The 24,915-nt window shown below is 35.0% G+C and overlaps 1 protein-coding gene and 1 pseudogene across 5 annotated transcripts; both read left to right on the top strand.

Moving 5' to 3' along the window:
* Nucleotides 1-1,178: 1,178 nt before the first annotated feature.
* On the top strand, nucleotides 1,179-6,774 carry LOC111993900 (probable carboxylesterase 11; annotated as a pseudogene).
* Nucleotides 6,775-8,186: 1,412 nt separating this feature from the next.
* On the top strand, nucleotides 8,187-24,446 carry LOC112025945 (GPI inositol-deacylase). Of its 5 annotated transcripts, none has more exons than XM_065771295.1 (19): nucleotides 8,187-8,439; nucleotides 8,865-9,209; nucleotides 9,765-10,013; nucleotides 10,529-10,719; nucleotides 10,834-11,005; nucleotides 11,674-11,811; nucleotides 11,887-12,079; nucleotides 13,672-13,817; nucleotides 14,289-14,465; nucleotides 14,695-14,805; nucleotides 15,729-15,848; nucleotides 15,986-16,139; nucleotides 17,274-17,437; nucleotides 17,576-17,662; nucleotides 19,262-19,590; nucleotides 20,921-21,002; nucleotides 21,285-21,424; nucleotides 22,570-22,843; nucleotides 23,614-24,446. In XM_065771295.1, the coding sequence occupies exons 2-19, from the start codon at nucleotides 8,919-8,921 to the stop codon at nucleotides 23,944-23,946; spliced, it is 3,351 nt and encodes a 1,116-aa protein (XP_065627367.1). In that variant the 5' UTR covers nucleotides 8,187-8,439; nucleotides 8,865-8,918; the 3' UTR covers nucleotides 23,947-24,446. The 5 variants fall into 5 exon arrangements, with proteins under 5 accessions (XP_065627367.1, XP_065627368.1, XP_065627369.1 ...); XM_065771296.1 differs by having other exon boundaries at nucleotides 8,844-9,209; XM_065771297.1 differs by lacking the exon at nucleotides 8,187-8,439 and having other exon boundaries at nucleotides 8,760-9,209; nucleotides 22,594-22,843.
* Nucleotides 24,447-24,915: the final 469 nt, after the last annotated feature.

Here is a 24,915-nt window from a genome sequence, read left to right as displayed (position 1 = left end):
TCTCCCATTCCTAGTTGAAAAGTCAACTGTGGAGAATTTTTCCATGGGAGTTGGGCTGCTTCCAACACTGTGTCGGATCCACCAATGAAAAGAAAAGGCTGTTGAGGAGGTGGCGGCACACGGAGATCCATCAAGGTTGCAATTTTGATTTCATTGTGCAATTCTATTTGGTTATTGTATTTGGAATTGGATGCTACATTGTTTAGAAAATTGATATGATTGGTGAATTTCATGTTATATGTTGCAAAAGATGATAGAATTTAGATGGGATTTTAATTCATATTTATTGATGTGCTTTTTATAATATGGTATGTTGACATTGCTACTATAAAGTTAGGAGTGTAATTTAGAGCTACAATGTTGGGGCTCAAAAATACAAATCAATGGTTTGGCGAACATAGGTTCTAAGTCTAAAATCTTATAGTTGTACAGTCTATTTCAAACTTATTTCAAACTTCCATTTCTTTTTCTCACAGACATATACTTCTATTTATATACTTCTATACTTCTGTTTGTATACTTATTTACAGACATAAAAATAGAAATAGAAGAGTAGACATTTAAAAGGGAAGGAGAGAGAGGTACTCCCATTAAGTAAATACTCCATACCCCTACCCCACTTCTTTCAAACTTCCATTTCTTCTTCTCCAAGTCTCTCACTCTCTTGGACTCTCAAATGCATGCAGGCCATTCCCAAAAAAAAAAACTCTATTTTTCAAACCCAAGCAAACCATCAAGCTATATAGTCTATACCCAACATGGAAATCCAATTACTAATCAAAACTAAAACAAAATGAAAGCTAAGGGAGGTCGAAACAAAACGAAAGCTAAGGGGTTCGAAACAAAATGAAAAGTAAGAGGATTTTAGACAAAATGAAAGCTAAGGGGGTTCAAAACAAAATGAAAGCTAAGAAGGTTCCAAAAAAAAAAAAGAGAGCCAAGCCTTCTACAGTCCTTGTGGAACCAAAGAATACTAAGGTCACTGATAGTAATCTTTCTTTCTCATGTTTGTTTTTCAAAATTATCCTTTAGACTTCTATGTTTTTGCATATTTAATGCATTTTAATTGATGAGTATAAATTAGAGGCAAGGCTAACCCGTCGGTTTAAAGCCTGTGGCTTAGGCTGACGGGCTAAGTTATGAAGAGAATAGAAGACCCAGCAAGTTGACGACCCTTCATGGCTGAAGGGCGTGAGGTAGGTTGACGGGCCTGAGGCTGACGGTTCTAACAAAACCATGACTTGGCCACCATGCATAAGTATATAAGGGAATAACTTGTATCCCACGCTGAATGTTAGTCTTCTACAAGGAAAGGGTTCCGCGATTTACAGACTCCTATATGGAAAAAACTTCTATTCCAAGGAAGAAAGGTCAATCCTCGATTACTATAAAAGCCCCAATACCCTCACAAATCTAGGTACGCATAATTAACCTCTCTCTAGCACTCTAGAGTTGAAGTAAGTTCTAACTTGACTTTCGGAGGGTATTTGGCTGGCACCACACCGGTGCTCTCTGTTAGGTCTTCTCCTTTTTGTTGTGTAGGTGCTGTTTAGTGTGCGAGTACCGTGTAGCTCACTGGTGGTTTTTTCCAGCATCATCATTAATGATTTATTTATTTTTCTTTTGTAAAATTTTGGTTGACATCCAAGAAAAATAAAAAACTAGAAAATCATTGAAAAAAAAATTGAATGCTTTTATATGTGTGTGTGTGTGTGTATATATATATATATTTTGGAAGAGATGGATTTCATGACAAAGGATTTAACCGAGTACCTTCCATTCTTATTATGCAACCATACAATAGCGTCCAAGATAGGCCTATGGCTTAATGGTATGCATAGGATAGCCTATGCATCATCTCTATGAAAGCTCGAAGTAATGAACTCACACCTCCAACATTTATAAGATCTGAAGCCCGCCATTCCCATTCTTCCTCACCTAGTGGATGGATCACCTTATTTGTTGGATGATTAGGAATTCACTTATCTAATAAAATCCTAAAGGATGAGCCATCTCCAACCATCCAACAGTAGCCTTGCCTTTATTTAAAATTGGTTTTGCTGCCATTATGCTCTTCCAGACATAAGAGCTATTTGGTGAGTCTGTATGCATCTAGAAAGTTGCACCATGGGAAATATCTGGCTTTGAAGCACTGGCATAGAAGAGACCCCCATTCCTGCATTAATCTCTACCCTTGCTTAGCCAACATAACTAGGTTGAAGGTCCTTAAATCCTGAAAACCCATATCTCCCTCCTTCTTAGGTTGAGTCAACTTACTCCAGCTCTTCCAATGAATCTTCCTCCCGCCCTTCCAATGAATCTTCCTCCCATTTCCAACCTGGCCCCACCAAAATCTTACACTCATTGCATCAAGTTCATCACACAGCTTCATGCCCATTGTATACGTAGGAATAGATTAATTGTATATTTATTGGCTTTCTTTTCACATTATGTGAGTTATTTTCTTTTTGAATTTCCATTAACTATAACTTCACTATGTTATTTACATATATATGTGTGGGGGTAAGCATGCATATTGCTGTTATATTCCATTGATCACCATTGTGATCCTCTAATTAAATGCTCAATGTTTATGAACTTAAATTCTGACTTATTTGTTGTAGCTTGGAAAGCGCAAGGTTGATTGCCCATTCCGAGTCGAAGAGTCAACTTTGGAGAATTTTTTCCATGGGAGTTGGGTTGCTTCCAACACTATGTCGGATCCACCAATGAAAAGAAAAGGCTGAGGAGGAAGTGACGGCACACGGAGATCCATCAAGGTTACAATTTTGTTCTCATTTTGCAATTTTATATGGTTATTGCATTTGGAATTGGATGCTGCATTTTTTAGAAAATTGATAGGATTGATGAATTTCATGTTATATGTTGCAAAAGATGATAGAATTTAGATGGGATTTTAATTCATATTTATTGATGTGCTTTTCATAATATGGTATGTTGACATTGCTACTGTAAAGTTAGGAGTGTAATTCTGAGCTACAATGCTGGGGTTCAAAAATGCAAATCAATGGTTTGTCGACCATGTTCTAAGTCTGAAATCTTATAGTTGTACAATCTAGGAGTTAAAATGGTTTTGAGTGTGCTTGCATATATTGCAAGTTTAGAATGGAGTTTATGTGAATGTGTCAATGATTGGATTCTATTATAAAATTGTAAACAAGGGCTGTTCTGGTTTTTTAAAGGAAGAAAACCATTGACATGTCATGCCAGTGATTAAATTAGGATGCCTAACCATTTAGAGAAAGGTGATGCATCTGATATTTAGTGTTTGTGACATTGTTCTCAAGATTGTATGTGGTGGAGATGTCTCGTTTGGGTCTATTACTTGGTGAGCTGGTTTGTTAGTCTGTCATTGGCTTAGGCCACCATGCACCTGTGTGAATTAGCACAGTTTGAGATTAGTGTAGGCTTTTGTTTGTTTCTAATTTTATAAGTTGGTTTTTAATAAGTTTGGGGGTTCATATACTAACAAATTCAGTTTAATTTGCAAATGGTAAAGCATGAAAGAATTGCAAAAGGAATGGTTGACCAAGGCAGAATATGGAGAAAAAGATTCACAGTTTGAGGCCCTTTTAGGAGCCATTATTCCAGGTTTCTAATTATTTTCTCAGATAAACACATTTTTGCTGCTTTCTATTTTAACTTTGGGCTAGGGATGCCCTTGTCCTAAGAAGGAAACCAGGCACTTAGGATTGGTAAGAAAACACTATAGCCACCTTTTGTTATACTCATGACTGATGCGTCATGGTTTGTTGAAAGCAATTTGCAGAGGATAATGTAATTTCATGCCTTCTTGTGCCTTTTGCATGAATTATTGTGAAGATAAAAGGAGAACAAGCAATTTCTTATTTAGTTGAATAAATCATGTATATGAAAAACTCACGTCTTCTTTTTTTTTTTTTTTTTTTGGGGAAAAATATTCATTTAAGTCCACTGATATATTTGAGATATCATTTTAGTTGTTATAGAATTGAGTTTGTAATCCACAATTAGTTTGATGAGGTTATTTTCTTAAACTAAGCATAATGATGTGTATTATTCCATCATAGTAGAAGTACAACATAATTTACACCAAAATCCATTATCTTCTTATGTTCAAGGTTCTTTGAAAGTGGCCATGTCATCAGGAAATTCTATAGATGGTTTTTTGTGGGGAAATTGTCCTTGTAAGTCTTTTCTATGGTTCTTCAATTTTTTGAATGCACGTAATTCCCTCCTTGAGTTTCAAATATAGTTATTATGGAATTTGAACTTTGTCTCATTAGTAACGACGCTAAAAAGTGAAACTTGTTTATACTCCCTTTGATTCAGGATGCCCTGACATCTCCCTCTTTTTCAGATAGGGTGAATTAAGTTTAAAGCATATCGAAGATCATTGATGTTAAACTCCTTTTATCATATATTAGTACTATAGCTGTGCATTGCATGGATTTATTAAAAATCATATGTAAAAGTTTTCCCGTACAATTTGTAATACTTGCATAGTTGCATTGAACCATGTAACGAATGCAGAATAACTTTTATTATTAAAAACATAAAAAAGAAGAAGAGATATTCTTGCCTTTTTTAGATATATGAAGATTTTGACTTTTTTGAAGTTACTACTTTCTTGTCTTAATCATAAATGGTAAAGTTGAAAAATACAGCCGCAAAACATACTTGAATTTTGTATAAGGGAGAATTGCTTGAGATAGTTTGTTCATGTGCAGATGAGAGTGATTAATGTACCAGTGAGGAAGAGTGAGTTGATTCCGGTTGAGGGAATGAAAAAAAAGATAGAAAAAGTCCTACATAACATTAGTAAAAGTAGTAAAAAAAGCACATGTCAATTAGGGAGGTAATAGAGAGTAGGACTTTGGATAAAATAGAATGGAGGAAAAGAATATATGGCCAACCCTGATTAGTTTGTTGATGATCCATAGCTAACCCCAAGATTGTGGGACTAAGGCTTGATTGTTCAGATAAAATAGAATGGAGGAAAAGAATATATGTGGCCGACCCTAATTAATTTATTGATGATCCATAGCTAACCCCAAGATTGTGGGACTAAGGCTTGATTGTTGTTGTATTACTATTGATTAGATACTGAATAGGCAGGAGATAGACAAACATAGCTTAATCAAAATAGAAAATTTTTGGCAACTACTAACAGAAAAAAGACCATGTCAACGGATTGAGCATTTATCAAGATTATTTTACGCATATCTTGTAACTTCAAATTAGTAAGTTGGTACTTGGTAGTGGTACCTCCCTCCTCTTGTGGTCAAAACCTGTAGAAGGAAAAAGGAATAAAAAAAGAGTAAGGTGGTATATTTTAGGCTTCCTTGTGACTTGTTTAAAGGTATAATACAGTTCACTTCCATTTGCTCAATCTTTCTTCCTCGAGCATATTGGTTATTTAGGGCAATTTTGGTTTATTGTTGGTCTTTTCATGTGCACCAAGCTACCAACATTTAAACTGTAAAAAAAAAAATTGGATGTTCTAGAGTTAGATGGTGGTGCACTAATCAAAAATAAAAAGAGTTGCATATTGTTGCTATATCTTCTAGAAGCAAAATTGGAAATTTGGATGGAACTATTGGTCAAATTGCATTTTTTTTTTTTGGGTGGTTTTGGACCCCTTTGACCATGTGCTGCTTTTGCTTATGGGAAAAATAATCTTAAGATGTACATTAAATACAAATGGTATGGTGAATTTGGTAGTTTTGCTCTTGGACAAGGAGGCCTTTTTTGATATTCTATACACCTGATAAGTTGGTAGTGTTGGGTATGGCATATAAGGTAACATTCACAAAAATTAGCTTTTAATGCGAATATACACACAAATAAACACAAAAGATTTTAAAAATTGACCCCTGTAAATCATCTAGAAAGTTACCAACCTTTTCAAAAGAACTTGCAATGTTATTCATCAAATCTCTAACCTTTTTCATTTCATTGAAACAGATGTGTTCTACATGGAGTGAGCTGTGGTGCAAATATTGCAGATTATGTAGCTCGAAAAGTTGTTGAGGCAGGCAAGCTGCTGTATCCGGTTAAAGTTGTGGCACAGGTCCTGATTAACCCATTCTTCATTGGAAGTGTCCCTACGCATTCTGAGCTAAAGTTGGCAAACTCCTACTTCTATGTCAAGTCCATGTGCATGTTTGCATGGAAACTATTCTTACCGAGGAAGAGTTCAGTCTGGACCACCCAGCTGCTAACCCCCTTATCTCAGATCGGGGGCCTCCTTTAAAACTCATGCCCCCAACATTGACAGTGGTGGCAGAACATGGTTGGATGAGAGATCAGGCTATTGCTTACTCAGAGGAGCTATGGAAGGTTAATGTAGATACTCCTGTTCTTCATTATAAGGATGCAGTTTATGAATTTGCAACCTTTGACATGCTTCTAAAGACCCCACAGGCTCAGGGCAGTGCAGAGGATATTGCCATCTGGGTCAAGAAATTCATCTCACCTCGAGGTCATGAATTTTCTTATTAAGTAGGATACAAAAAATTAGATGACATTGCAACAGGATAATCATTTCTCTTTGTTTGTTTTCCATTAGAAGATGAGCAAGAGTCAATACTTCACTGCCATTGCCTGGGGATTAAGATGTGTTCGCTTAGTATATCTGGTTCATTAAGCTGTTGGGGGGCTTGTCAATTCCATATTTATTCATTGTCTTGTTTTGTTCTTTTTGTAAGATAGAGAACCTGAGAGTAGGATTTAGTTGAGCTTGTGAGATGCATTTACCTTTCTTCAAGTAATGAGAGCAGTATTTGGACCTTCTTGTAAAAAATTTTGTGTATTCTAATGTACTATCACTCTTCAATAGAGTTTTATTCAATGAAGTGCTGTCTCTCTTGCTGTGGGTTGGAACCATCACTGAAGGTAGTAAGCTGAAGGCAGTAAGTTGAAGACAGTAAGCTGAAGGCATTAAGCTGAAAGCATTAAGTTGAAGGCAGTAAGCTGAAGAGTAAGCTGAAAATAGTAAGCTGAAGTCAGTAAGCATAAAAGGAAGCTGATAGGAACAAGGATGAAGAGGGTAAGCAAACCTCCGTCGGGATCCATTAGTAAGTGACAATGTTAGGGAGTCCACGAAACTCACTGCATAGCCGACAAGTTGACCTTAGGCAATGAAGATGGGTACCCGACGCTAATAAAGCTGAAGGGAGTAGGCGAAGCTGACGACCCTAACGTGGGTTGTCTTGATCACCACGCATGAGTATATAAGGAAATATCTTGTATCCCACGCTTAGTGTTAGCCTCCTACAAGGAAAGAATTCCGCAATATACGCTCATGAAGATTCCTATAGGAAAAAGACTTCTAGCACAAGGAAGAGAGGTTAACCCTCTACTATTATAAAAGCTCCAATACCCTTACAAACCAAGGTACACATAATTCACCCCAGCTCTGGTACTCTAGAGTTGTGAATAAGAGAATTCTCTGACTTGATCATCGGAGGGTATTTGGCCGATACCACATCGGTACTCATTTTAAGGTCTTCAGCTTTTCTGTTGTGTAGGTACTTGACAGGAGCACGTGAGGAGCGTTTGGCTTACTGACGATTTTTCGGCATTATCACATGTTTTTAAAATTTTCCAAGAATTATTATGTTATCATCAAAATGTTTAAATTTTTGTGATTTAAAATAATCCTTAAAAAATAAGTTTATAAATTGAATGGTAAATTATATCTAATTAATTTGTGATGTGGCCCACGTCACGTGGGTTAAGAATATAAAAATATTAATTTAACTTTTAAATTTAAAAATTTGTAGTCCAATTAATCTTTTTTAGTGAGAATTATAACTTTATGCTTTGCAACTTCCCCTCTTTTTTGTGTGTATTTGTTTTTTTTTTTTTTTTTTAAAGGGTAAGAGCTCATTTGGTATTATTGTTTAAATAACAGTTCTCAATGCTTAAATACCATAATACATATTTCTACAACACTTTTTAAGTCACGTATATTTTCACAATACTTTTTAACACTAATTTCTCATATTGCTGTTAAAAAAAATATATTGTGTATAATATAGCTTAAAAATTATTATTACTCTTTTTTTTTACTTAGACTCTCAATTACTATGTACATCCAGTTACAAAGCCGATTACTATCGCCCTGTGAAGTTTGTGATGGCTATCTTTCATAGAATCCATTTTCTTTTGTGTTTGTTAAAAAAAAAAAGAACTTTGTAGCCAAAACTTGCACGAAATAACCATCTTTTCGCTCCGAACCGAAACTGACCCAACCTCTCTTCCATACAACCCCTATTTCTTTATCTCGAATTTTCCTTTTACCATTTTCTCAAGACCAAAATACACTCCAGTAGACCTCTCAGTAGCTGATCCATCTCCACCATTTCAACCTTACAGCTTTTTTTATTTTTAAATTTTATAATCAGCCAAACTTCACAGTGGTTCTCCGATTAGGTAAAATTCCTTTCACATTCTCATTCTCTTTTATCTTTATCTTCTTCAAGATTTATAGATCCATTTGCTATAATCTAAATTACATTCACTCACTCACTGTTCACTTCAATTTCACTCTCATTACTCTCAATTTTGACCAAAAAAATTATTGTTAATCAAACAGATTTCTTTGCCTTTAAAAGAAATTCGATCTGAACTTAAAAATCTTGGTTGCAATTTTTGAATTCGGCTTTTCAAATTTGGAAAGTTATAGATTCTTTTGCTAAGCTTTACTGATGTGTATTTTACGCAAATTCTTGGTGTTTGTTTTTTCATAATAGGAAAATAATAAATTACTCAAGATAGTGAATTCTTGCTTTGGATTGTAATTGTTAAGCTTTGAGATTTATGATATCTTCATTTAGAAATTTCAATTCTTCGTGAAGACGGAGAGATATGCGAATTGCTGCGAAGTGAGGAGTGATAGGTTGATTCTCACAATGGAAGGTTTCAAAGCAAAATTTAGAGTGGTGGCTCTTATTGCTCTGGTGATATGGATTGGACTTGCTGCATTGTATGACTTGTTAAGACCGGTTTCGAACGGTTGTATCATGACATACATGTATCCGACCTATATTCCGATCTCAGCATCGGAAGGCGTGTCATCGGCAAAGTATGGCTTGTATTTGTACCATGAAGGGTGGAGAAAGATAGATTTTAAGGAGCACATCAAGAAGCTAAGTGGCGTGCCCGCACTTTTTATTCCGGGCAATGGTGGTAGCTACAAACAGGCAAGGTCCTTCTCAATTTCTCTTTGAATTTGATTACAATGTGCTTGAAATGCTTAGGTGGAGGGTGAGGTCGCGTGTTCAAGACCCACTAGGTGCACGTGTAACGTACCTATAAAAATAAAAAATAAAAGTCATTAGGAGATGGTGATTATTTCAATGCATTCCTTCTAGATACTCGAGTTTCTCATTCAGTGTGTGGTCTTGTCGACAAATTCAATCATAATTTGAATCTTTATAATGCCATGAAAATGAAGTAGTTGGATATGACTGCAATTCAATTTTTATGTATAAAAAAATCTGCTTTTCAATTTTATCATGAAATTGTAGTATGCAATTTTGATAAGTAATGTATGATAAAATACATGTTTGGTTTAGCCTCTGTTGAGATCCAAGTTTATTATTATTTTATTATATTTGAGATGGTAGTATGCTTTATATGATAGAAAAACATATAATGTATCAAATATTTATGATACATTTAGAGTACCTTTATTGTCGAGATTGTTTATCTTTACATGATTCCTTTGGTTGTTTTGTCCTCGTTACAATTTACAGGTACGATCCTTGGCAGCAGAATCTGATAGGGCTTATCAAGGAGGCCCTCTTGAGCGTACATTTTATCAAGAAGCCTCCTTAACTCGTGAAGAGGGAGGGGCAGATTTTGATTCAGCTGGATTTCAACTACCCAACCAATATACTAGCAAGCTGGACTGGTTTGCTGTTGATCTTGAAGGTGAACATTCAGCAATGGATGGTGGAATACTCGAAGAGCACACAGAATATGTTGTAAATGCCATTCACAGGGTATTACTTTCACCATTTTTATTTTTATTTTTTGATTTTCTCAAGTGGCTATAATGAGGTCAATTGAGATTTAAATGGTCTTGGACCTTTTTGTTGGTTAGTACAGAGATAAAAGGCATATAACTTTGGAATTGGATTAACAATATGCATCTATCAACGTTGGAAGACATGGAACCTTGCCATAGTACTTCTCAATGTTAAGATCATTGGTTTGAAAACCTTAAATCGAACTAAGATATATATACTTCTTAATGGCCACTATAACCTCTTTCCACAGCTTCAGACCAAACGCTCATTTGTCTTCCTCTTATTTTCTCATCAATATTAACTCTTAACATCAATTACACTAAACCTTATTGGCCCTTGTGATTTTGTTGAATCTTGTCCTCAATTGGGGGATACTTGTAAGTTTCACTAAATACGCAGGCTTGAAGATATATTTAGTTTGCTGGATACAGGGTTTTTTGTTCATGTTTTTTGATGAATCAATAGCCATTGTGTGGCCATGCTTGCAGGTTTTGGATCAGTACAAAGAATCTTATGATGTTCGAGCAAAAGAAGGAGCTGCAACCTCTGGGAATTTGCCAAAAAGTGTGATATTGGTTGGTCACTCTATGGGTGGTTTTGTTGCTAGAGCTGCTATTATCCATCCTCGTTTGAGGAAGGCAGCAGTTGCAACTATTCTTACGCTTTCAAGTCCACACCAGTGAGTCTTATGGCTTCCATGTTTTATTATATTTTATTCTAATGAAGAAAAAATGGTTTGGTTTTATAAATAGTGTATTGATTTAATTTTAAAAGGGTCATCTATTTTTTTCAGATCACCTCCTGTGGCATTGCAGCCTTCCTTGGGTCACTATTTTGCACACGTAAATCAGCAATGGAAAAAGGGATATGAAGTCCAAACCAGTCACACAGGACATTATATGTCTGATCCTATACTCTCTCATGTTGTTGTTGTGTCTGTTTCTGGTGGTTATAATGATTATCAGGTACATATATCTTTGCATCTTTTGCTGGTATGGTGGCTGCAAGAATGTTTGCTTGATTAAACTAAAAAGGGTGCTCTATATGTTTGTGGCACAGAATTGTACTGTGTCTAACGTGGATCTCATGAAGATTTGGCTTAATGTTTCATGTAAGAGTCAGTCCTACGTTTTACATAAATTTGTTCTTATAACTCTTTGGTCTCTTCTGGTTGGCATAATGTCAAGCAAATTGATTTCACAAATTCATTGAAGAGTGGTGAGTATAAACAATTTTTAAAATGCAGGATGTGGCAAGTCGATTAGGCATGAAGTTGTTTCTTAAATACTCTAAAGTAGCTGCTTGCTAGTTCAGTTTCTCCTTTTGTTTTTCATACTTGTGGATGCTTTATGTAACATGGTGAATGAAAGTTTGTTCTTTTCTTTTTTTATTATCTTTATTTGGTTGATGAACCAAGTAAACTTTAATTTAATTGAGTTGTCCATGCTGAAGTGTTTTGGTATGTATATGAGATTTCAGATCAACAATGTACTTTGGTGACAGCAAGAGTGGGTTTATATTTTTATTTTATGCTCAAGTTTGCTATGATTTTGTTGTTGTACTTCATTTTGTATGAATGCTTTATATTTACCTTAACTTGGTTATGTGAACGTTTTTGCATTTTTTTTGTTAGGTGAGGACGAAATTAGAATCCCTTGATGGTATTGTGCCTCCTACCAATGGCTTTATGATCAGTAGTACTGGCATGAAAAATGTGTGGTTGTCAATGGAACATCAGGCTATTCTATGGTGTAATCAGCTAGTTGTCCAAGTGGGTAGAATGCCCTTCTTGAATTCGAATTTAATATTTCTATATATGGTCCTGAACGTTTGTGTTCTTATATAGGTGTCACACACTATTCTGAGTTTGATAGACTCCAGAACAGGCCAACCATTTCCTGACACTCAAAAGAGACTAACAATATTGACAAGAATGCTTCGTAGTGGCATACCACAGAGCTTCAATTGGATGATGCAATCACACTTAGCATCTCAGGAGCTGAAACATGTTCTGGTTAAGGATGTCAAAGATGCTTCTGGTATTGTACTCAATCTGTCATGAAAAAAGTGTCATGGTCATTTCTTCATGTTATGTAATTCTATAGGGGGTGAGGAAGAAAGCAATAACTTAGTAAATGACAAAGACAAATATCTTTTAGCTTTGTTGTTTTTTCTTAATGGTAAGCCGCTGGTTTCTAGTACATGGTTGAATTAAAACTCCTCCTTGAAGTTACTATTTGTTATCTACACAAACATTATAAATCATACAATGCTGCTGTTCAGGAATATCTAAAATATCTTTTAATATTTAATTTTTTATTTCATGGAGACAAAAACCAGGATATAGAAAATTCATTATATATCCAGTATTGCCCATATTTTATGGATATTAGCTATCAAACATTGAAATTGGAGAAATCCTTTTGTTTATTATTGCGAGTAATTATCATTAGTTATAAAAAAAATTACCGTAATTAAATCAGTTAGCCAAATGAGATTCTGTGGATGTCATTTGGGCATCTTGTTTTGTTTAGCTATTGTATTCAGACATTTTGAGAACATATAGAAGTGGTTTGAGTGCTTAATTGGATCACATCACACACACACACATATAGTAGGCAAGAGTCTTTGTATAGATTGGGAATTAATGCCTGGCACCTTTGATATATCCTTATTCTGATGGTGTTTTCTTTTCCCTTTTTTTCCTCTAATATTTCTCCTTTGTTAAACTTTTTCCTATCCAAAATAGCAAATTTGAATTTTTAATGGGTGGCTCATGAATAAGTAATTTTTGTTGATGCTCAGTTAACACTATGAGTAGCACCATGTTGACAATTATCTCAAGCTTTCTAATTGCATGATGAAATTTGGTCCCATATCTTGTCTATACTGCTTTGAAGGACAAAGAGACCTTAAGATTGTTCAGTTCCTGTTACCGAAATAAAAAAAGACAAGGCATATGCAATTTTGAATAATTTAAACTTCTGGCATAGTGGTACCCATGTGATACCTGACAAAGTATATGGATATAGTTCTCTGTATTGAGAAACCACAATGATTTGAAATTATGCTCTACATGCAGCTTAAAGAGTTTTGATGTAACCTGTTGTTACTATCAAATAATTACTTTTTTGTTCTTCCCCAATATAAGATATGCTTTTTGTGATGTATAACCATTCATTAAAACTTATACTGTGTTTGGCAAAAACAAGGGAGAGGGAAGGGAAGAGAAAGGATAAAAATTTTTCTTTCACTTGTTTGGTTTGTATGGGAGAAATGGAAGGAAATATATTGGTGGGTCACACCATCAAAACTCTCTCCTTTTCCTCCCAATTTGCCAGGAAAGAATATGGTGGGCCATGGAGGAAAATGGATCCCCCATTTTCCTTTCCTTCACCCAATCCATCCTACCAAACAAAGGAATTTATTTCCCTTCTGTCCTTTTCTATTATTTTCTTCCCCATTCCCTCAAACCAAACATAGCCTTAAGTTCCATAGCATGCATAAGATAGAACAGTCAAAGTTACATTGTATTAATATAAAATTTTGTTCACCAAAAAAAAAAATTTTTTTTTTTAATGTTTATGAAATACAAATCAGTTGCAAAATCTTATGGGTTAAATACTTGCAGGATCTCTGGTGCATGCATCAACAGCATGTCCCAGAAACGTTTATTGGGGTGCTGATGGCTTTGAGAGGGATATATACATCCAGACAACCACTGTCACTGTTTTAGCAATGGATGGTCGAAGGCGATGGTTGGACATACAGAAACTGGTCAGCTTCTCCAGAGCATTAATCTACTGTCATAAAATAAATATTAATTCACTGTTTTTATTTTTTTCCCTGTAATTCATTCATTAGAGACCTGATTTTTTGGAGTTCAATTTTAACTGTCCCCCTTTTCATGCTAATGAGCTTTGGCCCAAATGGCACTTCCTCTTTCAACAACAGTTGATGGGGGATGAGGTTCTGAGTTCAAAGCCCACTCAATGCGTGTGTAACTTACCAATTAAAAAAAAATAAAAAAAATTGACCCCCTTTTCATGATTCATGCTTCCAAGGTAATCCCCTCCACAGTAAACTTTTGTGCTATGTTTTTAACCTGGGGGAAAAAAAATTATATTAGTTGCTGCGTTTAAAGATAATTTTTATCTTATATTTAATCATGTTTGTAGTATCATTCATTATTTTGTTTCTTTGCATTCCTAAGCCAAAAGTTGCTAATAGTTCATCTGTGTGATGCAGGGGTCTAATGGGAAAAGCCACTTCATATTCGTGACAAACCTTGCTCCTTGTTCTGGGGTTAGACTTCATCTATGGCCTGAAAAGGGATTATCAACTTCAAGCTTGCCTCTGAGTAGTAGGGTTCTCGAGGTGACTTCAAAAATGGTGCCTATTCCATCAGGACCTGCACCAACACAGGTACTAACTGTTGTGTTCATGATGATTTTTTAGGACTCACAGTCATGTTTTTATAACATGTGCCTCTTCCCAACTTGAAGTGGATTTTATGTCTAGTCTGGGTGAAACATGTACTTTACAAAGTGGGAGGTTTAACATTTGTTGCCATCATGGGCTGGTAGGACTGATAGATTTATTCTTCTGATGTGATTGGCATACTCATGTTTCCAAACCTGCTTATGTTTATCAGATTGAACCTGGGAGTCAGACTGAGCAACCTCCTCCATCGGCTGTCTTTCGGTTGGGGCCAGAGGATATGCATGGATTCAGATTTCTGACCATCTCAGTTGCACCCCGCCCGGTATTACTGGCCTTCATTCTTTTTATTAAGATTTTCTCTTTCGATTACATCACATGTACTGCATTGGAGAAGTAATTCTAAATTTCTTCTGCCTGTTTGATACTTTTTTTTGGCCAACTTGTCTATTTGATACTTATTTTCATCCATGGATGCCTTTTCCTGAGCATCAATAAAAAAAATCCATGCAATGCCTTTGCTTTTTACATTGTTAATGACTTTTACCTTTTATTTTTCAGTAATGGAAGTGTAAATAAACATAGGAAAAGCTAAATGCCTCTTTACAAAATGATGGGTATGCGTCAAACTTTAAAAATTATTAACTTTGCCTTTTCCTTCTTGAATCTATAGTGAATGTTATTTTTGTTGTGGGTTTAAGGCCCATTGGGTGTATATAGACCTTACCATTCAAAATAAAAAGAATATAATGAAATTATTTTCTGGGAACAACTAAATTCAAGGACCATTTTGGCACATGGCTGTGATAAGCTCCTTAATGATGGAGTGCTTTTGTGTTCTAAGAAAAAATGTGGTTGTATTTTCTTATGACTATACCATGTTCTCATATATAGCAATAAAGCATTGTTTTCTCCAGTATGCTAGGCATGTCTATTCTTGCCTCATCTTAAATAATTTTTATTTGTTGCAGTGCTGGATTTGTTCATTCTCAATCCATTTGAACATACCATTTGATCTGCAACATTATTGATTAACATCTTTTTTTGGTTGAGAATTCGTCATTTTCTTATAAATAAAATAATCAGTTGAGAGAATTGAGTACTTTTATCTTTTTCAACATAAATTTAAACTTGTCCAAGTAAGCATATTGCTGGTACGGATTGTTTCTGTAGTAATGGTGCTTTGTTGTTGGATATGATACTATAAAGTAGTCTGAGTGAAATGTGTGATGACAATTGGGTATGCAGACCGTTTCAGGCAGACCTCCACCAGCAGCATCCATGGCAGTTGGGCAGTTCTTTAATCCAGAGGAAGGAAAGATAGAGTTACCTCCCTTGTTGATGCTTCAATCTATCTATTCTCAGAAGGTTATTATCTTCATGCAGCAGCTTAATTACTTCTGGGAATCTGAAATCTTAGAAAATATATCTTTCCTTACTTTATATTCAGTTCCATTAACTTAGCTGACTGAGCTTTCACTGTTTAAAATTTTAATGTGAAGCAGGATATGCTTGTGAAGGAGGATCACCCTCTTGTTCTCAATCTGTCTTTCACCATTAGCTTAGGCCTTCTACCTGCTACTTTGTCTTTGGAAACTGCAGGCTGTGGAATCAAAAATTCTGGGCTTCCAGATGAGGCTGGAGATGTAGAAAACAGCAGTAAGCAATATATATCCCTGTTTCAATACTTAGTTTAAAATTCTATTTTTCCTTCTGTTTTTATGATTCTGCTGTAATAGTTCGATTTTCTTGGGTGTGCTTGTGTGGATGTGAACTATATGGAACTTTATCGACCTCATTCTAAGGTTTGCTAATGTTCATGGATTGCTGAATCCTTTATTTGAATAGGTTCACACATTTACTTTGTTATGTTTACATTGATTATGTATAGATAAGCATTGCCAAATCTCTTCAGTGTGATGGTAAGATGTTTTTAATGCCAGATGTTAGATAGTTGTTTCTGAAAGTTGAACAGTGCATAAAGTGACTGTTTGATTGTGTTCACTGTATGTCCTGGTTTCTGAAAGTTGAACCACGCATCAAGCACAATACATTTATTTTTTATGAATTTTCTAGTGAAGAAATAAATATGAGGAATGCCATTGCACCACAAACAATCTGTTAGGGTTCTGAAGAGCTTTACATTAATTTACCATGACAACTTTTTCCTGTGCAATATTTCATTGTCTCATTTGTATGTGTGCAAATACGTGTGTGGCATTTTGTGTTTGAATTAGTTCGTATTGTGGAAGACAATAGAGAGTAAAATAATGAAAGAATTATTTGATATACAGCAAGTTTTAGATAAAATACGTTATACACTTAAGTTGGTGGTAGGCTAAGAAAACCTTAACTGATAGACTTAAATGTCATCTACGTGTTCAAAAGAGTAAAGGTGATTAATCTTCACGATTGTCAAAAAATGTTATTGGAGGAGGTCGACTTGAGTATCCCACATAAAAGGTGCCTGACTAGTTTCTGTTTGGGGGAGGTCCCTACATATCCTGGGTTTAAGCTTCTTTTAAAGCTCATTATTCCACTTCCAGAGTGCTTGAGGCTTTAACCTGGGTAAAACTTTGTAGACTTATTTGTGGTGTTTTTAGCTTTGAAACTAACATCTATGTTGATTCTACTTCTTGAGAGACTGTAGTCCAAACTCATAGAAGTTTGACCCTTGATTAAATGGTCCTAAATTTAAGGCTGTTTTTGTTTGGTTTTTCCATTATTTGATGAATTTGACTATAATTTGGCTTTGTTGACCAACAATTTTTATGAGTGAGCCCTTTATTGCAGGGCTTTGTAAACTACGCTGTTTCCCCCCTGTAGCACTCGTGTGGGATGAAACATCTGGTCTTCACATATTTCCGAATATGTACAGTAAGAAAATTGTTGTCGACTCCTCACCAGCACTTTGGACTTCAACTAGGGGTTCTGACAAAACCACGGTTTTGTTGCTGGTATGAGGTCATCTAAATAAGTTTCTTGGTCACTTAATATGATATTGGTATGAAATGGTAGCCGACTATAGTTTGTTTTCATAATTCATAATTAATAATCAAAGGTTTTTTCTTTTGCATTGGTCTGCTGCTCTGCAGGTAGACCCACATTGTTCGTATAAAACAAGCATTGCTGTCTCTGCCACTGCAGCTGCTGGCAGATTTTTGCTTTTGTATAGTCCACAGGTGATAGTTTTGACAGTGTTCTTGTGGATGTATATTCTAATTTTCTGCATGACATTTGCCTACTGTGATTTTTATGTTTTAATGCTCATTTAGAAAACATCATACTCTTATCTGATTACTTTGGTGTCTTATCTTTATGTTCACCTTTATGGTTTCTTAGATTATTTTCCAGTTCTGGTTTGAATTAAGCTCTGGCCGAATAATTCTTATGAAAATTAATTATGAATATAAAGAAAGGGAATGGATTTACCCGACATAACCACACAAAGGCAAACTCTGCCATTTAGGTAATATGGAATAGACTGGTAGGTAAGAAGAATTTCCAATAGCCGTGTTACCCTATATACTTCATTATAATTTTGTGATTATAATTCCTTTATAGAGTTTTGACAATGAACTATTTGAATATCTAACTCCATCAATCTATGGGAAGATATTTTCCATGCAGGAGGTAGTTCTTTTGCAATAAAATAAATTGCTTATTAAAAAATCTATTAAAAAATAGAAGAATCATCCAAAGATTCCAAGAAAACTATAAACGTCCAACTGTAGTGATTGTGGATGAAACCCTTGGGAAACACACACAACTTATGATGTGGAAGACTTTTCTTTTATAGAGGAATTTCCAGACAGTGATGTCCAAACAACAAAATTGATTGGGTTTGGCAATAATGAAGGGTAAATTGAATGTTTAATTCAGATGCACATCAGAAGCCAATCAACCCAAAACTTGGTTTATATACACTTGTATTTATGGTCTCTCAAATTTATTGTTTTCAATAGAGGGCTTGACAGGAGGCAACTAATACTTTTTCTGAATGTAGTTCACCATTATGAACTGCCCTGAATTCATAGCACAAGGGCAATATAATACCTAGATGCATATTCTTCTTTCAACCCAAGTCCTTTTATTAATCAAGATAAGCGAACTAAGATACATTGATACATGTTATATGTGAAGGTTTGTGAATCTGTGTGGTGATTGTTTCTAGCATGGAACAAAAGGAGAAACAACTAATGATTTGTTATATCATATAATATAAAAATGTATATTATAATCTGTTGGAGGGATCACAATTCGACTCTCTATAACTACTCTAAAAATAGGCTCGCAAAGTGTGATGTCGAATGTCATAAAAAAATTTGATTGTGTCTTCCTCATCGCCAGTTGGTTTTGAGGTGGAATGGTATAACTCACGTCTGACAAATGGTATTAAAGCCAAAGTCGTGAGTTCAAGTCACGGGGTGTCACTGTGAAGGAGGGATTGTTGGAGGGACCACAATTTGACTCTTTACAACCCCTCTAAAAACAAGCCCGCGGGGCGTGATGTTGAATGCCATAAAAGATTTGAGTGTCTTTCTCATTACTAATTAGTTTTGAGGTGGAATGACATAGCTCACGGTCCGACATAATCCATTATTGAATTTCCATGATAGATGGTATGTGCTTGTTAATAAGGCTTTTATATCTCTCTTTTCCCCCTTTCCTTATTATGTCTGGTTTGCTGTTTCTTTTTTGAATTAGAATTTGTGGATGTTTATGCTTCATATGATTGTATCCAATTATAGTTATCATGTTACTGAATTATATTCATGCAGATAATTGGTTTCTCCATTGCCATAATCTTATTTGCTCTGATGCGACAAGCACGGGCTTGGGATCTTGATCTACCCATGCCATCGATGGTAACAGCTGTGGAAACCAATTTGAGAATGCCATTGCCATTTTTTCTCCTTGCCATCGTCCCAATTTTAGTCTCTTTGTTCCTGTCCTTTTTGATGTCACAACCATTTCCTCCATATGCTAGCTTCATCATTGTCTCAGTGATTTGTTATTTATTTGCAAATGGGTCCGTTATCATCCTCGTTTTGGTGTCCCAATTGGTCTTCTATGTGGCTGCCATTGTACATATTTTTATTAAGACAAGGTTAGTAGGATCTTTCTACCGATCATGTTATATAATGCAACTAGATGTGAGATAATGTGTTCATCACTTTAAATAATAGAAAGGTTAAACAACTAATTTATTCCTCCAACTATTAGACAAAGTTCAATTTGGTTCCTTAATGATTAATTGTGATGATTTAATCCCTGAATTTTCAAAATCAAGTCAATGTCATCTTTGGGTCTTCTCTTTATTTAAATTTTAACAGATTTAATAGTTGAATTGAGTTGATTTTGAATTTTTTACACTTTCCATAATAACTTTTAATTTATGTTCCATTTATCACATCAACAAATTTTGTTAAAATTGAAATGAAGAGGAGATCTAAAGATCAAATTGACTTGATTTGAAAGTTGAGGGATTAAATCGACACCATTATTGGACCAAAGTAGACTTTACCCTAAAGTCAGAGGACCAAATTAGAAATTTAACATACTCCTTCCGTCTCAATTTGTTTGTCCTGTTTAAAAGTGCAAACTTTTTTTTTTTAAGGGAAGATCATTTATTGTCTTGTCTGCATTATAAAAATATATAAGTTTACAAAACTACTCTTAAATAAAGTTATCAGCTTTTTTTTTTTTTTTTTTTAAAGAGTTATTCTTAATGAGGCAACTAAAAAGGTGTCCCAATTAGATTGAATTTTTAAATATTTATTAATTTTCTTTTCAAATAGTTTTGAAATAAAGTAAGGGTATAATAAAAATATTAGTAAATTAATGAGTTTTATTTTTAGAAACAAGACAATATTTTGGGATATGCTAAAATGGAATAGAGGACAAACAAATTGGGATGGAGGAAGTAATAGATATTCAAAACTACATTCCCCCCACCCTGCCAGACAACCCCCCCCCACCCTCAAAAAAAAAAAAAAAAACAAAAATAAGAAGAGGAGAATTTAAAACAATTTTTGGAATCTTTTGGTTTGCTCAGTTATTGGCTTATTGCTACATGGTTTCTGCATTATCTCCTTAGTCCTTAGTGATTAAAATCATGCCATCATGGTTTTATTATAGATAATTTAGAAATCCCTTATTATTGAATGACTAAAATGCTGATGTCATCTTAAAATTAACTCTTTTTTTTTTTTTTTTTTTTTTTTTTTTTTTTAATTTAAATTTTGTAATAAACTTTATACTCTATTTCACTCTACGTCCTTAACTGTGTCACTTTTATTCATGGGAATGCCACATAAAAATGTATATTTTCTCTGAACAGCTTTACATTGTATCTTATTTATTTGTACATGAGCTATTCGTCTGGCTGCTAGGATTACTACTTTGTATACTGAATGGTAGGGATTAATGTTTTGCAGGTGGGAAGTGTGGGAAGGAAAAGCTAATTTTGCATTTGTTCGCTGCTTTATTAATCTGTCCTCCCGCTTTTTCTCATTAAAGGTAAACCTTAATTTCTGATACAAATGTGCAATTAGGAATTGGTTATGCACTAGAGGACTGAAATTTCTTGTGTACTATCATTTTATGTTCATTTCTGCTGCCATGCTGAAACAAGTAGGAAAGAAAAAAATTTATCCTTATTTTATTTTATTTTATTTTGTGTGTTTTATTTCCTTCTATTTTAGTGGGCAAATGTTGACATGTTATATTTTTAGTGTCAGCCTAGCTAAAACTCATTGCATGTTGGATTTTTCCTTTTGATCTAATCCAATCATGAAACAGGTAGTAAGGGTTCTACAGGGCAATCCGTCACTTGTTACAGCACTAGCTGCAATTATCTTGGTATTCTTGGTTCATCCAGCATTGGGATTATTTGTACTTCTCTTCTCTCACTCTCTGTGCTGTCACAGTATGCTGTGCTGGTATGGTTCAAGTTTAAACTCTTTTCTTGATTGTTCTTATGATATTTGGATAAATCAAGGAAATAAATTTTTGGCCTATGCATGGATTTGCATAACAATATGCTAGGCACTACCTTTTCTTCCTTTGCTTTGATTTTTATTAAAGGAAATATTGCTTGCCAAAAGAGTGGCAAATGTATCTGTAAGAAATATCAAACAAATAATATTTTATGCTCACATATCAATAAAATTTCAATGCCTTGGCAAGTGCGTCTAATACCTCCAACTTATCTAAAAAGTGATCACACGGTAAAAAGAAAATAAAAAAGGTTAAAATTAAAATTTAAAAAACTTTGCCTATATGAGTCATTAAATTAAAAATGCATTAGCTTCTCTCCTCCAAATGCTGCATTGAATATGAATGGGATTTGGGCCCAACCTGGCTAGGAAATTTTGATAAGATGTGCAAGATACCGGAAATGTAAAGGGAAAAATTTGTTCCTATAATCTGTTTGACTGTTGGGGAAATTATGATGCAACTGGAAAAGAGGCTGATCCCTAGTGCACAGGATACATAAAACTTAATATTTCTAATGAGAACTAGCTCAAAATAAAAATAAAAGTAGTTTTCAAAACCTTGAAATGGTGGAATACTGCTTGCACATGTAGCAGCATGAAACATACACTAAGAGTCATGTGAATACTGAATCAAGCATTAATATATGATCGTTGGTTCTCTTCCTAATAGCATTGTTGATTTTTAAATGGTATTTGATGGTCATCGGTCAATTTGGCATTAGTGTAGTGACAGTAATATTTTACAACCACAAGGAAATGTTGAATAGGATGGATCCTGATGGAGAATGTGCACATAAGGGCTTGTTTTCTGACTTGAGTCATCAGTGGATCCTATCATGTCCTTTTATTCCTTTGTTTTTTATTTTGGCCAAATTTATACTTAAAGTCAAATTATAAAAGTCTGATGAATATATAGGGATTCGTGGAAGCATTGACTTCATTAACAGATGAAATGTATAAATTTTATTGCTTATTGCATATAGGTTGCCAAAGTCTATAATCAAACCTTGTGTATGTATTGTTGTAAGATGTGCATCATTGCCTGTTACTATGATGACCCTAAGTGTTGCTTGATGTTTTTGTAACAGTTTTTTGACGGCTTCCTTTCGCAGTCATGCACGGAGAAAGGAATTATGTGATTATAAGAATAAAGGCAATGATGGGTCTCGGCAGTTTACATCCAAATCTGATGGAAGATCCAACCAGAGATTGCCTCTGGAAGAGAACAGTTCCAATAGTCCAGACTCTTCAAAAAGCTTTGGTGACACACAATTGGAGGTCTTTCATCACCGGCATGGCTTGTTGATTCTGCATCTTGTTGCAGCACTAATGTTTGTTCCCTCACTTGCGGCTTGTTTGCAGGTATAAGATGATCCATTTCCTTGTCTAGCATGTGATTGCCATGGTTTATTGTTATGAAACTTGAGCCATTATCATCACTTCTATAAGTACATTGTAGTTTCAAACAGTTTTTTGAAAATGTATGTAAATGTCGGAATGCATCTAAAACAAACTGCAAATAACCACACATGCATGCATGCATATATACATGCATATGTATATACGCGCGTGCACATACACACACATATATTTAATGGGACACTAAAGGCTCCCTCCCAAGTACGCAAGCAGTGACCAAAAATCTTGATATATTTTTTCTTTTCTGTTTTGTTTGAAAACTTAACAATTTCTGATAGGTTTAGTTTTATGTCAACATGCAATCAAATTCATTTGTGAATGTGTATTATCGTTCTTAATCTTGATTTATATGACCTAACTTGATATTGTGGCATAATAGACATGATGATCCATGTATATCACACAAATTCTGTCATACAGACAATATAGTAATAAAATGGGTAACTTGATATTGGGTCATAATAGACATGATGATCCATATATATCACACAAATTCTGTCATACAGACAATATAGTAGTAAAATGGGTGCTTTTCTCTTGGATAAATATTGCATGTGAAATTCCTAGCTATATTAGAATTAAAACCTTCTACTTAGTTACCAAGGTGTGATGTTGCTTTGAGCTACAGAAGAAAATTCATTTAATATATATATATATATATATATAACTTGAGTTTCTGGCTAGCCTTAACTAGGCATTTGTCCTGGTTGCAGAGAATGGGGATGGGTCAAAGCTTTCCTTGGTTCCTGGATACGGCTCTTTGCACCGGTGTCATCCTTCATGGAATTTGCCTTACAAAGCCAGAGTTTAATTGCTTCTTGTTCTCTTTCCCTAGCATCCGAAGTACGGAAGTGAGACTTGACTTTATCTATCTGGTTGCCGGATACTATTCCTTTCTGTGTGGCCTGGCCTTGGTTCCAGACAGAGTGTTTTATATCATGGCCGCTATTGGCATCATTTCCTTTGCTTTGAGAATTGTACACAGAAGGAACATCGAGAAGGGAGAGGTCTATATGGTGAGCCGAAAACATTCGCACAGACATTAGAGAGCTTTCTACCTAAACAAATTTACTAGGCAGTCAGATCATTTTTTGGTAAACTTGGTGGCCCAATCCTCAGAAGGTCCTGCATCTATGCTGATTGAGTGATAGTAGTGATGTGTCCATACTGAATGAGGAGCTGCTGAGAGCACTCCAGTAACCACAGTTTTGCTATCAGAATCATCACATGGAGGTGACATTTTTTTACAGGTGAAAGATGTAAAAAAATTATCAAAATTGTATCGGTGTGATTATGGTCAGGGTCCTTTTTCATGTATTAGGGCCGTTTTTGTGATATCCAGAAACATTTGTGAGCAACTTGTTTGAAAATCAAATGAAGGAAAAAAAAAAAGAAAAAGAAAAAAGAAGCTTGTCTTACAATTGGGAACGAGGTTTTGGCTTGTGAACAGTACTCTGCGGAGAAGAATGACATTAGTTTGGGATTTCATGTTTAAAAACAAGCCATATCTATTTGAAAAATGCAATTCATCGGTTTTGAAATTTTAGATCCGACTGTAATTTTATTTGCATCTGTTGATTGGCTGCAAAATGATACATTTCTTGCGTGAATCAAAAGGGCAACCTGTAAAACTTAAATCAGTAAAACACTAGGTCACAAGTGGACAGCTACGCTGCTGTCGCTATTATTGGCTGCGTGTACACCCCAACAAAACTTATGCTAGAAAATTGATAAATTTATTGAACATACTTCTGAAGCTATTGCCGTTAGCCACTCCCCCTTTTGTCTAGCTGTGTGAATGAAGCATGTTTTAAGTTTTTTGGAAGTTAGTCGGCTCACACAGATTCATAGTGACATATAGACTCGTGTTCGCACAAAAGCAAGGGAAAGGAAATTCTTTGTCTCACTCGGTCACAATTTACAAAGAGGCATGCAGAGGATTAGATGGCCTTCATACACTCTCCCAACCTCACATCATATTTATTACATCAACTAATTTCTTCATCACATGCTAG

This window comes from Quercus suber, unplaced genomic scaffold (genome assembly GCF_002906115.3).
Source record: "Quercus suber isolate HL8 unplaced genomic scaffold, Cork oak 2.0 scaffold_42, whole genome shotgun sequence".
In the NCBI taxonomy this organism is placed as follows: domain Eukaryota; kingdom Viridiplantae; phylum Streptophyta; class Magnoliopsida; order Fagales; family Fagaceae; genus Quercus; species Quercus suber.
The sequence above is the reverse complement of the archived record's forward strand: the minus strand, read 5'-3'. Positions and strand labels throughout refer to the sequence as shown.